This window comes from Oryctolagus cuniculus, chromosome 17, assembly GCF_051225735.1.
Source record: "Oryctolagus cuniculus isolate XC-2025 breed Fujian yellow rabbit chromosome 17, ASM5122573v1, whole genome shotgun sequence".
In the NCBI taxonomy this organism is placed as follows: domain Eukaryota; kingdom Metazoa; phylum Chordata; class Mammalia; order Lagomorpha; family Leporidae; genus Oryctolagus; species Oryctolagus cuniculus.
This window is the reverse complement of record NC_142883.1, coordinates 19,280,497-19,298,395: the sequence shown is the minus strand read 5'-3', so window position 1 is coordinate 19,298,395 and position 17,899 is coordinate 19,280,497. Positions and strand designations below refer to the sequence as shown.

General features: G+C 55.7%; 1 protein-coding gene across 6 annotated transcripts in view; it reads right to left on the bottom strand.

Annotated features, from left to right (window-relative positions):
• Positions 1-6,100: 6,100 nt before the first annotated feature.
• MPP3 (MAGUK p55 scaffold protein 3) overlaps positions 6,101-17,899 on the bottom strand; it is a 28,700-nt gene continuing 16,901 nt past the window's right edge. For 4 of the 6 annotated variants that reach the window (XM_051825711.3, XM_051825713.3, XM_051825710.3 and 1 more), the window contains exons 14-21: positions 17,358-17,399; positions 14,874-15,038; positions 14,703-14,783; positions 12,722-12,815; positions 12,460-12,568; positions 11,050-11,172; positions 7,748-7,822; positions 6,734-7,059 (exon numbers count right to left, since the gene is read on the bottom strand). In XM_051825711.3, the coding sequence (XP_051681671.2) occupies positions 6,883-7,059; positions 7,748-7,822; positions 11,050-11,172; positions 12,460-12,568; positions 12,722-12,815; positions 14,703-14,783; positions 14,874-15,038; positions 17,358-17,399 (866 nt within the window). In that variant the 3' untranslated portion in view covers positions 6,734-6,882. Of the gene's footprint in view, positions 7,060-7,747; positions 7,823-10,531; positions 10,659-11,049; positions 11,173-12,459; positions 12,569-12,721; positions 12,816-14,702; positions 14,784-14,873; positions 15,039-17,357; positions 17,400-17,899 lie in introns of those variants that run through there. The other 2 variants (XM_008271558.5, XM_089316963.1) reach the window with 2 other exon arrangements.

Genomic DNA, 17,899 nt, shown 5'->3' with positions numbered 1-17,899 from the left:
GAGTACTTATCTTCTATCAATAAAACCATTGCTGCTTTTTAAAAATAGCTTACGTGATATATTTTCTATCCTGACTCTCAGCCTATGTCATGGAAAACACACTTGCAGTCAGCCTATAGTCGGGTTCTTTCAGCCACTCTGCCAGTGTCTTAATTAATCCCTTTATCATCTCAACTTTTTAATGAAGATTTATTTATTTGAAAGGCAGAGTGACAGAGACAGTGATAGAGACACAGAGAGAGAGAGAAAATCTACCATCTGCTAGTTCACTTCCCAAATGGCCACAACAGCCAGGGCTGGGCCAGGCCTACGCAGGGAGCTCAAAATTCCATCCAGGTCTCCCACGTGGGTGGCAGCAGCCCAAGCACTTGGCCATCATCTGCTGCTTTCCCAGGTGCACTAGCAGAGAACTATTTCTAGCTTCTCCATGCTTAAAATATGATTATTTCTTCTACGTAACTGGCATACCACATCAGAGGGTTGGTAGCTGCTGCTCCAATCAGGACATCTAGGAAACTGGAGAGGTCAAAGATGTCGTCCCTGATGCTGCTTCTGTTCTTTTTTCCCTCCAGTCTGGGAGGCCCAGCCGTTCGCTGATTTCTTTTGTTGAGAAAGCTTCCTCTACTCACGCTTCAAGGGCAGGTCTCAAAACACGTTCTTCCCTTCCATCCGAGGCTTTTTCTCCTTCATCTCGAGGTGCGGTGTCAGCAGATCCGAGACCAAGACCAGCTGCTTTCAGAACGTGACAAATGCTCCCTGCTTTCCGGACGTGGACTCTGCTGCGTGATGCTGGCTGTTTCTCCCTGTCTCAAACACTGGTTTCTTCACCTCTGGTTTTCAGATGAACCTCGAGGGCTCAGTGTGGGTTTTGGCTAGGTAGGCTAGAGTTGGGTCAACGTCTCGAATCTGTAGCTTTGTCTTTCCCCAGAGTTGGGGAGTTTCCAGCCCCCTGCCTCTCGCTCTCCCTCTCCCGCTGGCCTCCCTGACCCGGCTGTGAGCCCCCACCTGCCCCAAGGCACTTCCTTCACTGCTCTGTCCTCAAGTGTGCTGGCGGGACTTCTATCATAGCTGCTCTGCAGGGAGTTCAAGGCTTTGTGTTTTTTTTTTGTTGTTGTTGTTGTTGTTTTTACTTATTGTATTTTTCATTTCCATAGTTTCCATTTGGTTCTTTTTCACATCTCTTTGTTTGTTTGTTATGAAGATATCCTTTTTTTTTTTCATTTATTTCAAAGGGATTTATCACTGTTGAAGCATTTTCACCAAAACTGCTTTGAGGGGCCGGCATGGCTCACTTGGTTAATCCTCCACCTGTGGCGCCGGCATCCCATATGGGTGTTGGGTTCTAGTCCCTGTTGCTCCTCTTCCAGTCCAGCTCTTTGCTGTGGCTGGGGAGGGCAGTGGAGGATGGCCCAAGTGCTTGCGTGCCTGCACCTGTGTGGGAGACCAGGAGGAAGCACCTGGTTCCTGGCTTAGGATTGGCGTAGCTCCAGCCGTAGTGGCCCTTTGGGGGGTGAACCAACGAAGGAAGACCTTTCTCTTTCTCTCTCACTAACTCTGTCTGTCAAATAAATAAATTAAATTATTTTTTAAAAAAGCTGCTTTGAGACCCTGCCAGCTACGCTGCAGCACCTGCATCGCGTTGGCATCATCCCCAGCTGTCTTGCCGAGGCTGGGGTTTTCCTGGTTCGGGTGTGCTCAGTGATTCCCCACTGCATCCCAGGCGTTCGGGCTATGACGTCAGGCATCTCTTACCCCCGTATGCAGCAGGTGGCCGTCCTGTGTCAGTGCAGGGTCGAGGCTCGTGCCTCCCTTGGTGGGTTTTGGTTCCAACGAAACGTGGAGCCTTTGTGAAGCTACCGTGATCCGTTTCGCCTTCAGTGTTGCTGGGGCTCCTGCTCCGGGCCTTCGCTGGTTTCTGCCAAGGCAGAACATGCTTCCCTGGGGCACGTGGTGTCACTCCCTGGCCATCCGCAGACGCAGACACGGCTGGGCCTGCACCTCCACAGCTGTGCCACTGGGGGCAGGGCAGCAAGACACAGGACTTGGCTGCTGCTACTAACAAACTGAACCAGCAGCTGGTGTCACGGCAGGAAGCTAGGGCCGGGCTCCCCACTGAGTGTCTGTGGCGCTGTCCCTTGTCCAGAGAAAGCAACCTTGTCAGGACCAGAACTGTGGCACAGCAGGTTAGGCCAGCATTTGCGCTGCAAGCATCCCACATGCTCCACTTTGGTTCCAGCTCCCTGGTAGTGCACCTGGGAAAGCAAGGAAAATGACCCAAGAGCTTGCCACTCACGTGGAAGACCCAGATGGAATATTCCAGGCTCCAGCTTCAAGCCTGGCCCAGTCCTGGCTGTTGCGGTCATCTGGGAAGTGAACCAGCGGATGGCAGTGAGCTCTCTCTCTCTCTCACTCAATCTTTCAAATAAATAAATCTTTAAAAAAAAAAAAAAAAAAGGGTAAGCAAGCCACAGACCACTGGAGGGAGATGGGAAACAAACAGGAAACCCAAGGCTCGCCATCGCAGTTCCTCCAGCCCGAGGTCCTGGTCAATCCCCCACATTCTGTTCCGCTTCATCCCTTTACCACTGCCTGTTGCATTTCCAAGGTGTTTAATTGTATTCAGAGGAGAAGTGGAAGAAAAATCATTCGGCACCATGTTGTGAGAGCCAAGTCTGAGCCTTAAAGCAAGAACAGCTGGAGAATGTATTCAGGGAGCGGGGAAAGGGCAGCAGGAAGTCGATCAGTGTTAACTCCACCAAACTGAAAGGCAGCTGACTGGCTCCCTAATGATCTGATTCAAAAATGGGCTTCGCACAGAAGTGGAAATCTGTAGTTATTAAATAAACCAAGTGTTGGGGCCGGCACTGTGGCACAGTAGGTTAAAGGCCTGGCCTGCAGCACCAGCATTCCACATGGATGCTGGTTCGAGTCCTGGCTGCTCCACTTCCGATCCAGCTCCCTGCTGATGCATCTGGGAAAGCAGTAGAAGATGGCTCCAGTGTTTGGGCTCCTGTACCCACGTGAGAGACCTGGAAGAAGCTCCTGGCTCCTGCCTTTGAGTTGGCTCAGCTCCAGCCATGTGGCCATTTGGGGACTGAACCAATGGATGGAAGACTTTCTCTCTCTCTGTAACTCTTTCAAATAAATAAAACAAATAAAAACTAAATAAACTGGCCGGCGCCGCATCTCAATAGGCTAATCCTCCACCTGCAGCGCCGGCACACTGGGTTCTAGTCCCGGTTGGGGTGCCAGATTCTGTCCCGGTTGCTCCTCTCCCAGGACAGCTCTCTGCTGTGGCCCGGGAGTGCAGTGGAGGATGGCCCAAGTGCTTGGGCCCTGCACCTGCATGGGAGACCAGGAGAAGCACCTGGCTCCTGGCTTCGGATCAGCTTGGTACGCCGGCTGCAGCGCGCCACCCGCAGCGGCCATTGGAGGGTGAACCAATGGCAAAAGGAAGACCTTTCTGTCTCTCTCTCTCTCACTGTCCACTCTGCCTGTCAAAAAAAAAAAAAAAAAAAAAAAACAAAAAAACAAAAAAACTAAATAAACCAAGTGCTTTGGCAAACAGATGGACAATCTGGCCACCTGTTTAAAACAGGTATTAGAACAGAAAATGGTGACTGCACAGTGGGCTTGTATTTAACATACCAGAGCCCTGCTTGTGAATGACAGACGGTTGTAACTTTCTTAAACCCAACTCCTGTAGGGAGTAGAGAGGGTGTCAGATTACACATCCCTGGATCAAGGGTGGCAAGTAAGATATATTTACTTGCTAATTCTGCTCAACTGGTACTGTGTCCTGCAAGATGTGAAGGCAGTGCCTACATTCAACAGGAGAGTGCTGTGATCAATTAGCAATGTCTGTCACAGATGCAGGAATGGGTGGTGGCAGCACACACACCAACCATTTAGCATTCCTGAACCAGGAAATTCCTCTAGAGCTCACACCCTCTCTGGTTAGACACAGGGAGAAGGGCTTACCTGTGTTTGACGGCCCAGAGAGAGCAGGAGGAAAGTACATCTCAGAGGGTTTTATAATGAGACTTCTTGGTGTGGAAGCTCAGAGTGAGACTTTTAAGCAAATGTGGGCAAGGTGCTCAGAACCCATGTAGTGCTAGGTGGAATGGGACTTGGAATGCATTCACACACAGTCCACCAATACGTATCTGCACACAGGTGCAATTTTAAAACAACGCTGCTGCTGCTTATGAACAGCAAAATCACCTTTCAGATGACCCCTTCCTCTGGGGCCCCGTCCCCCCTCCTGTCACACATCGAGCTGCCGTCGGCCTGGGTCAGGAGGCTACCTGACAAGAAGTAAAGAAGCTGCCTTTTGGGGCCAATGTTCTGGCACAGCAGATTAAGCCACCACCTGCAACGTTGGCATCCCATATGAGTGCCAGATCAAGTCCTGGCTGCTCCACTTCCAATCCAGCTCTCCGCTAATGTACCTGGGAAGGCAGCAGAAGATGACCCGAGTGCTTGGGCTCCTGCCACCCACACAGGAGTGGATGGAGTTCCAGGTTCCTGGCTTCAGTCTGGCCCAGTCCGGCCTGTTGCAGCCATCTGGGGAGTGAACCAGTAGATGGAAGCTCTATCTCTCTCTAAAGATAGATAGATAAATAGATAGATAGATAGGTAGGTAGGTAGGTAGGTAGGTATATGGACAAACCTGCCTTTCAAGTAAAAATCTTAATCACATTTTAACTCCCTGTTCCATAATACATGTAAAGAGAATCACTACTGTTTCATATGACAATGTGCAAAAACATTGAGTAAGCAGCAGAAATTACCTACTGAGTCATACAACATACAGAAAAACTGACTCCCAGCGCTCAGCCACTGTATTCCAGGAGTGGAGGGAAAGTCGTCCAAGTGGGACTTCCTAGCACTGGCGTGGGGTTCCACCACATGGCCTCCCAGGGGTTTGCAAGAGCAAGTTTTCAAATTTTTTTTTTTAAGATTTATTTTCATTGGCAAGGCAGAGTTACACACAGACAGAGGGAGAGACCAAGAGATCTTCCATCTGCTGGTTCGCTCCCCAGATGGCTGCAACAGCTGGGGCTTGGCCAGGAGCTTCTTCTGGGTCTCCCACATGGGAGCAGGGGCCCAAGGACTTGGGCCATCTTCCATTGCTTCCCCAGGCCATAGCAGAGAGCTGGATCGGAAGTGGAGCAGCCGGGACTCAAACTGGTGCCCACAGAGACGCCAGCGTCACAGGTGGCAGCTTTACCTGCTACGCCACGGCGCCAGCACCCCAGGAGTAATTTTTACCTGTGTGTTTTTCACCTGTGATGGCCGTTGGCCCCCAGCCCTCCCACACAACACACAACTGCGGCTGCGCCATCCACACTTCCCAACACAACACCCTCCCCCACCCGGTTCTGTGTGAACCGCTCAAGGCCACTTTCCCTTTAGGAGAAGCCAACACTCTAAGTGCAAAGCAGTCCCTGTCCTTTTGCTAGAAAGTTCTGAAGAGCGTGATCCTCTAGGTGGGCCCACCGGGTCGGGGAGCCGCAGGGCAGCACAGGTGCCCTGGTGTAAGGAGGTAAAGGGGACTCACCTTTGACCTGGCATCCTTTGCTCCCCACGGATTAAAAAAAAAAAAAAAAAAGAACTTAAAAACGTACACATGTGTAAGTAGCCACGTTTCAGTCTTACACACTTTGTGAACTCGCTCCTCACTTGCATGTCAATCATTTACTGAGCTGCCTCGACGAGGGAACCACGGAAGAACGGGACAGTATAGCACAGTGGTTAAGGACCATCTCTGACATCAGGGGGATAAGGGATTTTTTCGGAGCTTTGTACGCTTTGGTACATGAACCTTTCCAAGCCTTACTTATGCTCCTTTGTGTGATGGGATAGTAAGAGTCTCCTGCACTGGCCTGGTGTGTTTGTGAAGATAACACGAGCAAAGGCCCTGTTACAGTGTCTGGAACAGGATAAAGACTCAAACACATTGGCTGCTCACAACAGATCAATTCTCTGAGCAGCCAGGCTACGACCTGCACGTCTGTCACAAACATATCCCATAGATGTCACAAGTCCTCGGTGACATTCGTCGCTTTTGCCCAGAGACAACCCCTTAGGCCCACACTCTGAGTCTACAGACTTTTATTTTGACAGAAATGACATCAGGACCTACAGTTTTGGCAAGGAGTCACCTGGTTTCCCATGACCTAGCACAACAGGAGCGCCAGGAATCTCAAGTGGGGACGGGCTAGAACCAAGGCCATTGTCAGGAACAGAACAAACCAAAGCCAGGGCTTGACTTTAGAAGTCCGAGGGTGATGAGACGGGACCAGCAGCCCGGAGCCCCCCAGCGTCCCCGAAGGCACAGCTGCGACGCGGGGCGGGCCAGGCCTTCGCGGGGACGGTGAGGTGTGCCTCTGTCACCCAGAAGTCCACGTCCGCCCACTGTTTAAAAAGGCAGAACCACGCCGTCTGTTTCCAGGCGAGCACTTATCCAGAAAAGGTTATGAGTGCTTGGACACGCAGCCGTGCCAGCTGCTCGGTCCCTCGGCTCAAACCATTTCATTTCCGATAAAGCTAAAAAAAGGAAGCATCCCTGGGCTCTCATGGCGGCCGCGCCCTGCCCATCGCCTGCGCCGCTGCCACCCCGAAACACAGAGGCTGCTTAACTTTGGTACAAAGAATCAGGGCCTCCGGCCTGCGACACTGTGACAAAGGAAAGGTGATATGTCCCCTTCAACTCACGGATCCAAAGGGCGCCAACGGGAAACAGCCGACAAAACCCAGGATCCAACAGGATCTCCCACTTCTGGGCTTCTCGATGACAGCGTGGGGGCGGGGCAGAGGAGCAAGGCTGGGCTGGACAGTCCTCAAGGCCCCTCCAGCCACCTGATGCCTGGGAGGAAGTTACCTGACCCAACCAACAGGCACCCAGTGAGCGTCCTTGCGTAGCGCCTCCACGAGCCCGCGCAGCTGGCTGCAGGCAGCCTGCAGGTCCTCCCTCAGCAGCACGGCGTCCACCAGGTGGCCATAGTGCTGGTCCACGAAGGCGGCAGACGCAGCCATCTCCTGCTGCTGCTCGTCCTGCAAGGAGAGAGGCTGCGTAGAGCAAGGGGCGGTCCTTCGGGAAAGCCACGCCCCCACCGCCACCGTTCGCTGCGGAGTGCACCCGGCTGCCCCGCTGACACCACCCGTGACCACAGGGGCAGAACGCAGTGACGCCACCACATCAACGTTGCAAGAAAGCGGGCAGGCCACAGACACGATCACAGCGTGGTCACTCGCTCACAAAATCCCCCCAGGACCTGTGAGCTGAGAGCCACCGCACACAGCGCCCCAGGGGATGCTGGGTTTGTATCTGAAGGCGAGAGGTGTGTGTTAGCGTCACCACTGCTGCCCCCGCAGGACCCCCAGAGACGCCGCCATCCTGCGTCCCACGGCCATCCAGCGTCCAGGCTAAATGACAAGACAGGACTATAAATGATGTTCACGAGATAGAAGCAAAGCAAGCAGTTCTAGAATCACCCTGGGGAACAAAGAGGCAAGTAAGGGGTTCTAAAGACCTACAGCAGACAGCTCAACTCACAGCGCAGAACTCGGGTTCTCTCTGCACATCCTCATTCAATGGCCAAACACAAGCATGGCAGACAAAGCAGAGTCATTTAGGAAAGTGCTGGGACACCCCCGACCCCCCACTTCTGAGGGCGCCTGACCAGACTGCTCTCCTGCCACCTAGCATCAAGGGACAGACAGCAACTCCATCTGACTCAACCTGGCAGCGACTGCTTCTTCCTTCCAAACAAAGTCTACAAAGTCCACTGGACAGAGCTGCAGCCCGACAAGCAGCCTGGTTTTTGGAAGAGAAGAAATCGGCAGTGAAGTTACAAACTGCAAGTTCTCACTGCGTTCGCTCCCTCCCCTTCCTATCCCCGTCCAGGCCTCTGCCGCCTTCTCAGCTTCCAGGGCTCAGTGTTCATGCTGCCAGGGGGAAGGGGTGGGTTCTGTCCGGCCCGCAACCCCACCCCCCAACCCAAAATGTTCCTTCCTCTTCTGCCACCAGGCAAAGAGAGTACCTACAAGTTCACGATGTGAGTTCCAAAGGTCTAGAAGACAGGGTTTCAAAGACTGATTAATTTATTTGGAAGAAAGAGACAAAGAGATAGACATCTTCCATCTGCTGGTTTACTCCCCAAATAACCACATGACTGGAGCCGGGCCAGGCTGAAGCCAGGAGCCAGGAACTCCATCCGGGCCTCCCACATGGGTGGCAGGGGCCCAAGCACTTGAGCCACCTTCAGGCACATTCGCAGGGAGCTGAGACTGGAAACGGAGCAGCCAGGACACGAACCAGTACTCCCATCAGCGACGCCGGCATCACAGGTGGCAGCTCCACCTGCCACGTCGCAGTCCCGGCCCTGAGTTTCTGCTACCATACACCCAGTGAAAACCTAAGAGGAGGCCGAGCTCACTGCTTCTCCTTCCCGCTTCCCCCCATGAGTGGAAAACCAGACCCAGGAGAGAGGCCTCCAGTCCTCGGTCTGTCCTGCAGGGCTACTGTCACACTCAGAAGCGCTCTGCAGCGGCCCTGTCCCCACAGGGCTCCTGGGCTGCCAGCCCCGCCTTCCCCACCCTGGGCACACGTCCCCGGGGACCTGTCTGCCGCCTCCAGAGCCCCCTGCTGCCCGCAGCCACGCGGTTCATCCTGGAAGCACCGAGCTGGCTGAGAGATTACAGACGGACAATGTCTGCATCCAAGCACCCCCATCTCCCTAACAAACACTTGCACCCGGGAAGAACTGCAGTAACCCCACTGCAGAACAAGCTGGGCATTGGCTTCGTGGCCACGAACCCCTGAACTCTCTTCCCAGCCTGTAAGGTGGGACCCGCCACCTGCGTTTTCAGCAAGGTGGTGACGGTGACAGTGACGCCCCTGCGTCACACAGGAAAGATCCTCCCAGGCTGTCTCTTGTCCCCCTGCTGGGTCAGCTAGCTGTGTCAGCAGCAAGAGCCCCATCAGCTTGCGGGCAGCAGAGGCAGGGACAGAGGATGTGCCCAGTGGGTGTTTCACAGAACAGGTCCCCCACCTGGACCCCGGGGGCCACACAGTGCACAAATGCTGTCTGTTATGCCAAGTGTGGCCTGGGGGCTGCCCACATGCTCCTAAGTCACGTGAAAGGTGGAGGCTAGAAACAGAGACGCCAGAGCCCCACGCAAACCTCCCAGGTCAGAGTCTCCGGGGGTGGAGCCTGGGCTGTGTGTAGGGACAGCCTCCGCGGGGACTCCGCGAATGACGGTGGCGTCAGGACAGGGTCTGCAGAGGGGCACGGTGACTTCACAACTGGAGAGTGAGCCAACTGACCCCCAGACAGCAAAACCCATCCACCAGGTGCGTGCAGTCACGCGGCGGGCACTAGAGGAGATGGCAAAACTGGCCTCACCGGGAGGGTGCCAGCAACAGACCACGTCCGCTTCTCCCGAACAACCGCCGTGGGCCAGGCAGCACCAGAAACACGCACTTCCCGCGGACCCGAAGCTCTGGCAGCACGTTCCTGCGCCCTAGGAAGCCGTCTCTTACCCTCCCTACACCCTATAGACGCCTTAAAATAAGTCTTTCCCACTCTTATTCAATTCTACCAATCCTAAAACATTTGTTTAAAAAAAAAAAAAAACACTGCCGGCGCTGCGGCTGACTAGGCTAATCCTCTGCCTGTGGCGTCGGCACCCCGGGTTCTAGTCCGGATTCTGTCCCAGTTGCCCCTCTTCCAGGCCAGCTCTCTGCTGTGGCCTGGGAAGGCAGTGGAGGATGGCCCAGGTGCTTGGGCCCTGCACCCCATGGGAGACCAGGAGGAAGCACCTGGCTCCTAGATTTGGATTGGTGCGGCGCACCAGCTGTAGCGGCCATTTGGGGGGGTGAACCAACAGAAAAAGAAGACCTTTCTCTTTGTCTCTCTCTCTCTCACTAACTCTGCCTGTCAAAAAAAAAGAAAAAAAAAATATATATATATCAGAATGGCTGGCATGGCGGTGCGGTGGGTTAAGGTGCATCTCACATCAGAGGACCAGTTTGAGTCCCACTTGTTCCACTTCCATTCAAACTCCCTCTAATGCTCCTGGGAAAGCAATGGATGACGGCTCAAATACTTAGGCCCCTGCTACCCATGTGAGAGACCCGGATGGAGCTCTAGGCTCTAGGTTTCGGCCTGACACAGCCCTGGTCGTTGCATGCATTTAGGGAGTGAATAAAGATCTCTCGTGCGCGCACGCGCGCTCTCTCTCTCTCTCTTTCTCTGTCACTAGTTCACTATTTTGAAGATAAGTAAATCTTCAAAAACATTTTTAAAAAATTTAGAGTAAATCTCCAGGATCTTGAGTTGGGCAATGTTTTCTTAGACACGGCAGCAAAAACGAAGAAAGAAAAAACAGATCAATTGAACTTGACCAAAATTTTTAAACTTTCTGCTTCCAAACTGGTGGAAGAAAGTATTTGCAAGTCATACATCTGATAAGGGACTGTGTCCAGAATACATGAAGGATTCTTATGACCCAATAACAAAGAAGAGAATCAGATTTTAAGACGGACAAAGTATTTCAATAGACGTTTCTTGTTCTCACCACCGCCACAAGGAGTGTGCTATGGATTTCTAAGTAGCTCTGCACCCAAGCTGAGGCTCCCCGCAGGGCTCCTAGAGAGGAAAATGTCCGATGCTCCCACAAGTCAGTCACCCTCAGTAGCTGGCAGAGTGGACGCTTGCGTCAGAACGCGCATGGCCAAGCTCTGCCTCGCACTCCTCCTTGGGCCGGGGCTCCCCCACTGAGGGGGAGGACCCGAGGGCCTCTCAGAGGAGCCAGCCACACTGGAGCCTGCTCTGGAACGGGGCTGCTCCTGACCCCTGGAACAACTTCCGGCTCAGACTCCCGCCCGCCTCTGTTGAGAGCCAAGTCAGCAAGCCCAGACCCCTGGGACAACTCTGCCAACGCCCAGGTTTGGGGTGGGGGTCCTGACACGGCCGTCCCGCCTCCCCGCTGGGCTGCCCACAGCACTCCCAGGAAACAAACAAGCCCCTCCCAACTTACGAGAGGGGCCGCTGTGCCCTCACAGGCCGGAGACACCGGGGGCGACTTCCTTTGTTCCTGAACAGCAGGCTTCACGAAGATGACATAGGGTTTGAACTCCGAGGTCCTCACTTGCTTCAGTGCCTGAGAAAGAAAGTTCCGGAATGTCACATACCCTCGAAGCACTGCAGTGTAAAACCCATTTTTTGAAAGCGCCATCCCATAACCTCCAGGTCAAAGGTCCCGGTTACACTGACCCTACGACAGCACACTGCAGACAGATCGCCTCATCCTCCAATGTGACACTCAACCCAGCCGGGCCCTGAGGCCACACACACAGGATGGAAGATTCCAGAGCCTGGCTCAGAGCCTCGAGTCCCCTCGGCTCCAACTAACCTTTGGAGGCTTTTCCCCACCCACTGGGTCCCCACGCACGGGGGAGCAGGATTCAGCATGCATCAGTCTGGCCAAGTGGCAGCACCGTGGACAACGCTCGGGGAATCCAAGCTGCCACACAGGCCTCCTCCTCCTGACTCTCAAAGCATGGCCGCCTGGAACCAAACCGCAGGCTAGGTTTTTGATATGCAAATCATACTGCTCATTAGTGCATTTTATCCATACTGTTTGGAAACATCAGTACTAAACTGCTATTTGCATTATCTGCACCCCCCAAAAAAACAGCAAAATCACTTTGCTTAAACAATTCGACATGCAGGCACTGCACATCGCCTGCAAGCTCCCGGCGGGACGCGGCCGGGGAAGGCTGTCCCTCACAGGCCCGCGCACTCTGGACCGTGTTGCAAGCACACATCTATACAATAAAGCCTACAGTGGGGATCACAAGTCAAGATCTGTCTCTACAGAGGGAACAAAAAATCCCCAGGCTGAGTTCAAAGCTGAAAGTCAAGGTTAAGAAGATGGCTAGGCCCCTGGGGCACCCGCCACAGGCTGGGCGGACAGAACTGGAAATGTTTTTGAAGCACCACACAGGGCCAGCCTCCCTCCCTCTTTTGCCCTTTCAAACCACTCTCTCGCCTGCCTCCCTGGGCGGTTCCCTGAGCACCGGTGCCATTTGTTCCAGCTGGGGAGGAGGCAGCCCGGCTCCGCCCGGGTCACATGTCACAATGAGCCAGCGCTGCCACCATCTACCGCGTGATTCGCTCCCTGCGGGGGTTACCAGCCCCGGCCTGCCATCCTACTAGAGGGGCTGTGCTCTTGACAGTTGGTACAGTGCCTGTGGATGGAGATGCACCTATGGGTACAAAGCTCTCACTCCATTCTCCAGGTGAGACCCCAGGAAAGGGAACACCCGTGTTCCGGAATGAAAATCCCTCAGCCGGGGGGACAGGGAAGTGTCGAGGTTCTGCACATCAGCCAGTCCCCTGGGTTATAAATACCAACTGGAAATCCCCAGCTGGCCCGAGAACTCACTTCCGGTTCCACATCCACCAAACAAACTTTGTTTTTGGCCATAACAGCCTGAATGGCCTCCAGGCTGGTTCCGTAGAGGTTATCTTGGTATTCCCCGTGCTCCAGGAACCTGAGACACCAGCAAAGGGGACAAGACCTTGAGTTAGGAAAACAGACTCCCTGGTGCCACTTCTCGCCCACCGCCCCCACAGTTTGTCACAGCGCCCCCTGGAGGTCAAGGAGCACAGGACAGACAGACGCACGGCTGGCTCCAACAACCTACTTGTTGTGCTGTATGTCGGCTTCGAACGCTTGCCTCGAGACAAAGTGATATTCCACCCCTTCCTTCTCGTGGCTCTCCCGGGGCCGCGTGGTGTCTTGGAAAGAAAGAGGGAGAGCTGGGCAGAGCGAAGTCCAGCCCAGGGAGCCGCAGCCTCCCGTGGGAGCCCCCGGCCTCTGCTCATCTAAGCCGCCCACCTCCGCGCGGCCCTGCCCTCCCCAGGCCTGTCACCACACAGCACCGTTCTCTGACGAAGCACAAGGAGGCCGCCCATTCTGCAGCTGAAGGGACTGAGGAGCCGAGCGGTTAAGCTCGGGGAGCCTCGGCCAGGAGTGGCAGAGGCAGGGTGGCTGTCTCTCTCCCTCTCTCTCTCTCATGGCCTCAGTGACGCTGTGGCTTTGGAAGAATCAGCTATGGAGCCTCTGGTCCCGGCCTTTATTTCTTCATCGTTTTTCAGTTTCAAGGGCAAAAGGAGCCACAGCTGCGTCTGCCCTGCTGTGTGCCTTTAATTCGTTATCCAACTGCTCCTCACTGTGACAGCAAAAGGAGACGTGCGGCCAGCCAGCCACCAGGTGCATTCAATGAGTTTAATGTCTCCCCACTGATCTGCACGCTAGGACCGAAAGGCACACTTCTGGGGCACACACAGGCAGCAGCACACGGCTTCTTCCAAGACAAGGCGGGGTCTCGGTGGGGACGCCGTGTTCTCTGAGTGGCAGCTTCATCCCAACTGCATCATTCCCTCGCTCACTGTTCTCCGCCCACTGGTCACATTCTTACACCTCAGATGAGCCGGTAAGACCCTCAGGGTCCGCTCGACCCCTGCCTCAGCGTCACCTCCTCCCCGGCCTCCCCAGTCCCTAGCCCAGCTACTCCAGGTCACCTCTGGCCCCTCGGCACGGGCCAGTCCCTCTCCACAGAGAACCCAGCCACCCTCTCTACCACAAAATCCCAGCTGCGTGGGGGACGCCTGGCGGCACTGAAGAGCTCGTCGGGGAGCGACTCCATCCACATGAAGCCTTCCAGGTCCATCAGAGGGGTGTGGCCAGAGTGGCCCCCGGCCCCACCACCTCCCGCACATCCCTGCCCCTGCACACTGGTTCCCAGAGCCCAGGGGCCAGGCTCTGGCGCCGAGGCCCAGGGGACAGCCCGTGACCTAAGCAAGCCTCTAGCTGCCCTGCCCAGAGCAGTCTGGGAAGGTCCCATTGCCACCACCACAGCATCCTCCCTTGGCAGTCACAGGCCATCTGCGCCACATCTGCCTCACGACAGCAGGACCCACAGCGACACCCAGAGTGGACAGGGCAGGAGCGGCAGGCAGCAGAGAGAGGCCGTGGCACAGCCTCATTAAGAAGTGACTGGGGCCAGCCAGATCCTGGCTTCATCACTTACCAGCTGCATGACGCTGAGCAAGTAACTTAACCTCTCTGATCCCGCTCTCAGGGGTCCCAGAGCGCCTGGCCACCTGGGGCAGCAGGAAGCCTCAGGACCTGGCTGGAGTGGTGTCACCCAGGAATGCACAAGCACCCTGACAGGCTGGCACCCAGCTGCAGGGGGCAGCCTGGGCAACAGCACGAGCTGGACTGTCCAGCGTCCCTGAAATGCTCTCTCCAGTCACCCACAGGGCAGGGCCAGAGTCAGCTCATCCGCCCCCTACTGTAGGAGCCTCCGTGGCGTCAGATTGGGACTGTCTGGGACTGTCACCTGGCCTGCAGTGTGCTCCGGACTCCCCTCCTGCCCCCAGCCAGGAACCAGGCCTGTGGTCCTCCAGCTGCTGTCCCAGAGGTTGCTGGTGGACCACTGTGGGCAGTTATCACCCTCATGCCGAGGTCTCACGATCGGCTACAGCAGGCAGCGCCTGGCATCCCCCAGACCCGAAGTGAGGGTGGGATGGACACAGGGAATCAAGTTCCTAGGAAAGTGCGTGCACACACACATGCACACACACACATACGTGCACACACGCACACAGGGGCCCTCTTACGTGGAACAGCAACACCGAAGTGCTGTGGGTCCTCGGCCACCACCTTTTGCTTCAGCTCATGCAATCGGGCTCCCAGAGACCCTGGGAAACAAGGGAAATTCGGGCTGACCGGGCTGCCTGCTGAGCCCCCTCCCCGCCCCTCCGGGGAAGAAACCGCGGCATGTCACGTACCGATCAGGACCACCAGGCGGGGCCGCTCCCCGGGCTGCTGCTGGTACCTGGTCACCTCCTCATAGGTCAGCAGCTCCGGAGACTCGGCTCCCACGGACGTCTTCCCCTCCTGGGAGCCCCCCAGCCTCTCCCGGCAGCCAAGGCGGAAACTCCTCCGAAGACCAGCTTGGGGGGAAGGGCAGAGGGACACCACTGGCAGTTGTCCCAAATTTTCCAGTAAAGGCTTTCTCCTCCTGGCTGGACCTGGAGGTGGGACTGAGTCCCACTGACCTCTCCCAACCGCCTCCCGCTCCGGGAAGGGCTGTACCGGAAGCACAGCAACGTGGAAAGAGTGGCCCTGGCACCCAAACACTAGGGTTCAAGGTCACTGTTTCTCTTGGCATGTGACCGACCTTGGGAAAACCTCTTCACCGCTCTGAGCCTGGGAAATGGGGACACAACCCTCCATGAAATGGGTGGTCCCAGGTTGGATCCTGGGTGAGGGGACCCTGCCTGAAGGGCAAGACTGTGACAATTTTTTTTTTCTTTTGGACAGGCAGAGTGGACAGTGAGAGAGAGAGACAGAGAGAAAGCTTTTCCTTTACCGTTGGTTCACCCTCCAATGGCTGGCATACCGCACCGATCTGCAGCCAGGAGCCAGGTGCTTCTCCTGGTCTCCCATGCGGGAGCAGGGCCCAAGGACCTGGACCATCCTCCACTGCACTCCCCGGCCACAGCAGAGAGCTGGACTGGAAGAGGACAACCAGGACAGAATCCGGTGCCCCGACCGGGACTAGAACCTGGTGTGCTGGCGCCGCAGGCGGAGAATTAGCCTATTGAGCCACGGCGCCGGCAAGACTGTGACAATTTTAACAGCAGCACACAGCACAGCTGCAAATCCAGGACGTGAGAACCACCCTGAAGGTCGGTCAGGAGAGCCCTCGCCCTTAGGATACACCAGCTGAGCTGTGTGGGGTAAAGAGACAGGAGGGCTACAGCTGACTCCCGCGTGACGCGGGCAAAGACTGTCCCTTCAGCCGCCCTGTCTGTGGCTTCCGCGGATTGGATTCCACCAATAGTGGATCAAAAATGTTGCGACTGTACTGAACGTGTATTTTCCTGGTTATTATAAACAATACAGTATAAACACTACACACCACCATATAGCAAGGATTCTGTAGCATTTACAGTGTCAGGTACTACAGGTAATCTAGAGATGACTTAAAGGAATCGGGAGGGAGGGGGCAGGTTACGCGCAAACACTGCGTCATTTTGACAAAAGACTCGAGCAGCCACGGGAGGTCCCGGATCAAGGCCTGGACACGGATGGACGACTGCAGACATGGAGAAGGAAACAATAAAGCAACCAAGGCCAAGTGTTAACAAGGTGGCCCTGGGTGTGGAGGGCAAGGGAGATCTTTGTGCAACCCGTACAACTTTTCAGAGAGTTTGAAATAACTTCGAGATAAAAGCTTAAGCTCTCGGGACCGGCCCTGTGGCGGAGCAGGTAATGCCACCACCTGCAGTGCTGGCATCCCAAATGGGCAACGGTTCAAGTCCAGGCTGTTCCACTACTGATCCAGCTCTCTGCTATGGCCTGGGAAACCCATGGAAGATGGCCCAAGCGCTTGGGCCCCTGCACTCGCATGGGAGACCCGGAAGAAGGTCCTGGCTCCTGGTTTTGGATCGGCACAGCTCCGGCCATTGTGGCCATCTGAGGAGTGAACCAGAGGATGGAAGACCTCTCTCTGCCTCTGCCTCTCTGTAATTCTGCCTTTCAAATAAATAAATCTTATTTTAAAAAAAAAAAAAAAAAAAAGCTTAGGATCTCTGGCTGTCTCTAGGGCCTGGGGAACCCTGGTGAGAGGAAGAGTCTTTGGAGGCCCAGCCCGTGCAGCGGAGCGTGAACCATGAATGAACTCCCGTCGGGTGATGCGTGGGTCAGGCGTCTGCTGCAGCTGTCAAGAGGCCGCGCGAGACGCCCACCTCCACCGTCCCAGTGCCTGGTGTGAGGCCTGCTATTCCACTTCCCAGCCAACTTCCCGCTAATGCACACCCTGGGGACAGCAGGTGACAACTCAAGTACTTGGGTCCCTGCCACCGTGTGAGAGTCCCAGATTGAGTTGAACTCCTGGCTTAAACCTGGCCCAGCCCTGGCTGTCTGTGGGCATCTGGGGAGTGAACCATCACGTGGAAGGACTCTGTCTCATTTTCTGCCTTTCAAATACAATGAAAACACACACACAACTTGATAGAAGACGATAACCACGGTAAAAGCAGTGTTAATGCAGTGGGCTGTGTGCCAGTCTTTCACCAGTGGCTGGCGGAAGGCGGGGCGGGGGCTCCCCCAGCTGACAGGGATAGGGAGAGGTGAGCACCCTTCACCCCGGCCCGGCTGCTCTTGGCTCGTCCCTGCGGCTCAGATCCTTCTGCCCATGTCCTGCCTGATGCTGGAGCCGTGGGTGGGCAGCCTGGGCAGGGGTCAGCGAGGACCTTGCTACTCACCCACGTAGTGTCCTCTGAGATAGCCCTCACAGTCGCAGGTCTCTGGCAACCAAACAGAGGGAGGGAGGCCAGTGAGTGGCGCTGGACCCACACCCTGCCAGAGGGGCCCAGTCTCCGGCTGGCCAGGCACCCCAGCGTGGAGCCTCGGGGCAAGCTCAGAAACCCATGTCTTGGCCACCCTAGGAGAATGAACCCTTCCTCTCCGCCCACTTGTCCACACTCAGGCCCCTCGAAGCCTTTCCAGGCCCTGGTGGGGGCTCTGGGCCACTCTCCCAGCCCTGAACCAGGATCCACTCTGCCTGCCCCAACCCCCAGGCTCCTGGTCACACAGTCAGCCTAGCTGAGCCAAGTGGTGGCCTTGCAGGGTGTGCAGGCAGGGGCCCTGAGGCCTGAGCCCTGTCCCCACCAGCTCTGCACGCTTCAAGGTATGAGCCAGGCCCGCTGCAGCCCCGGGTGGATGTGCAAAAGCTGGGGCGACGGCGGGGCGGGGGCACAGCCCCCAGTGGGGGATGGAAGACGAGCCCCTCCAGCCCAGGACATGC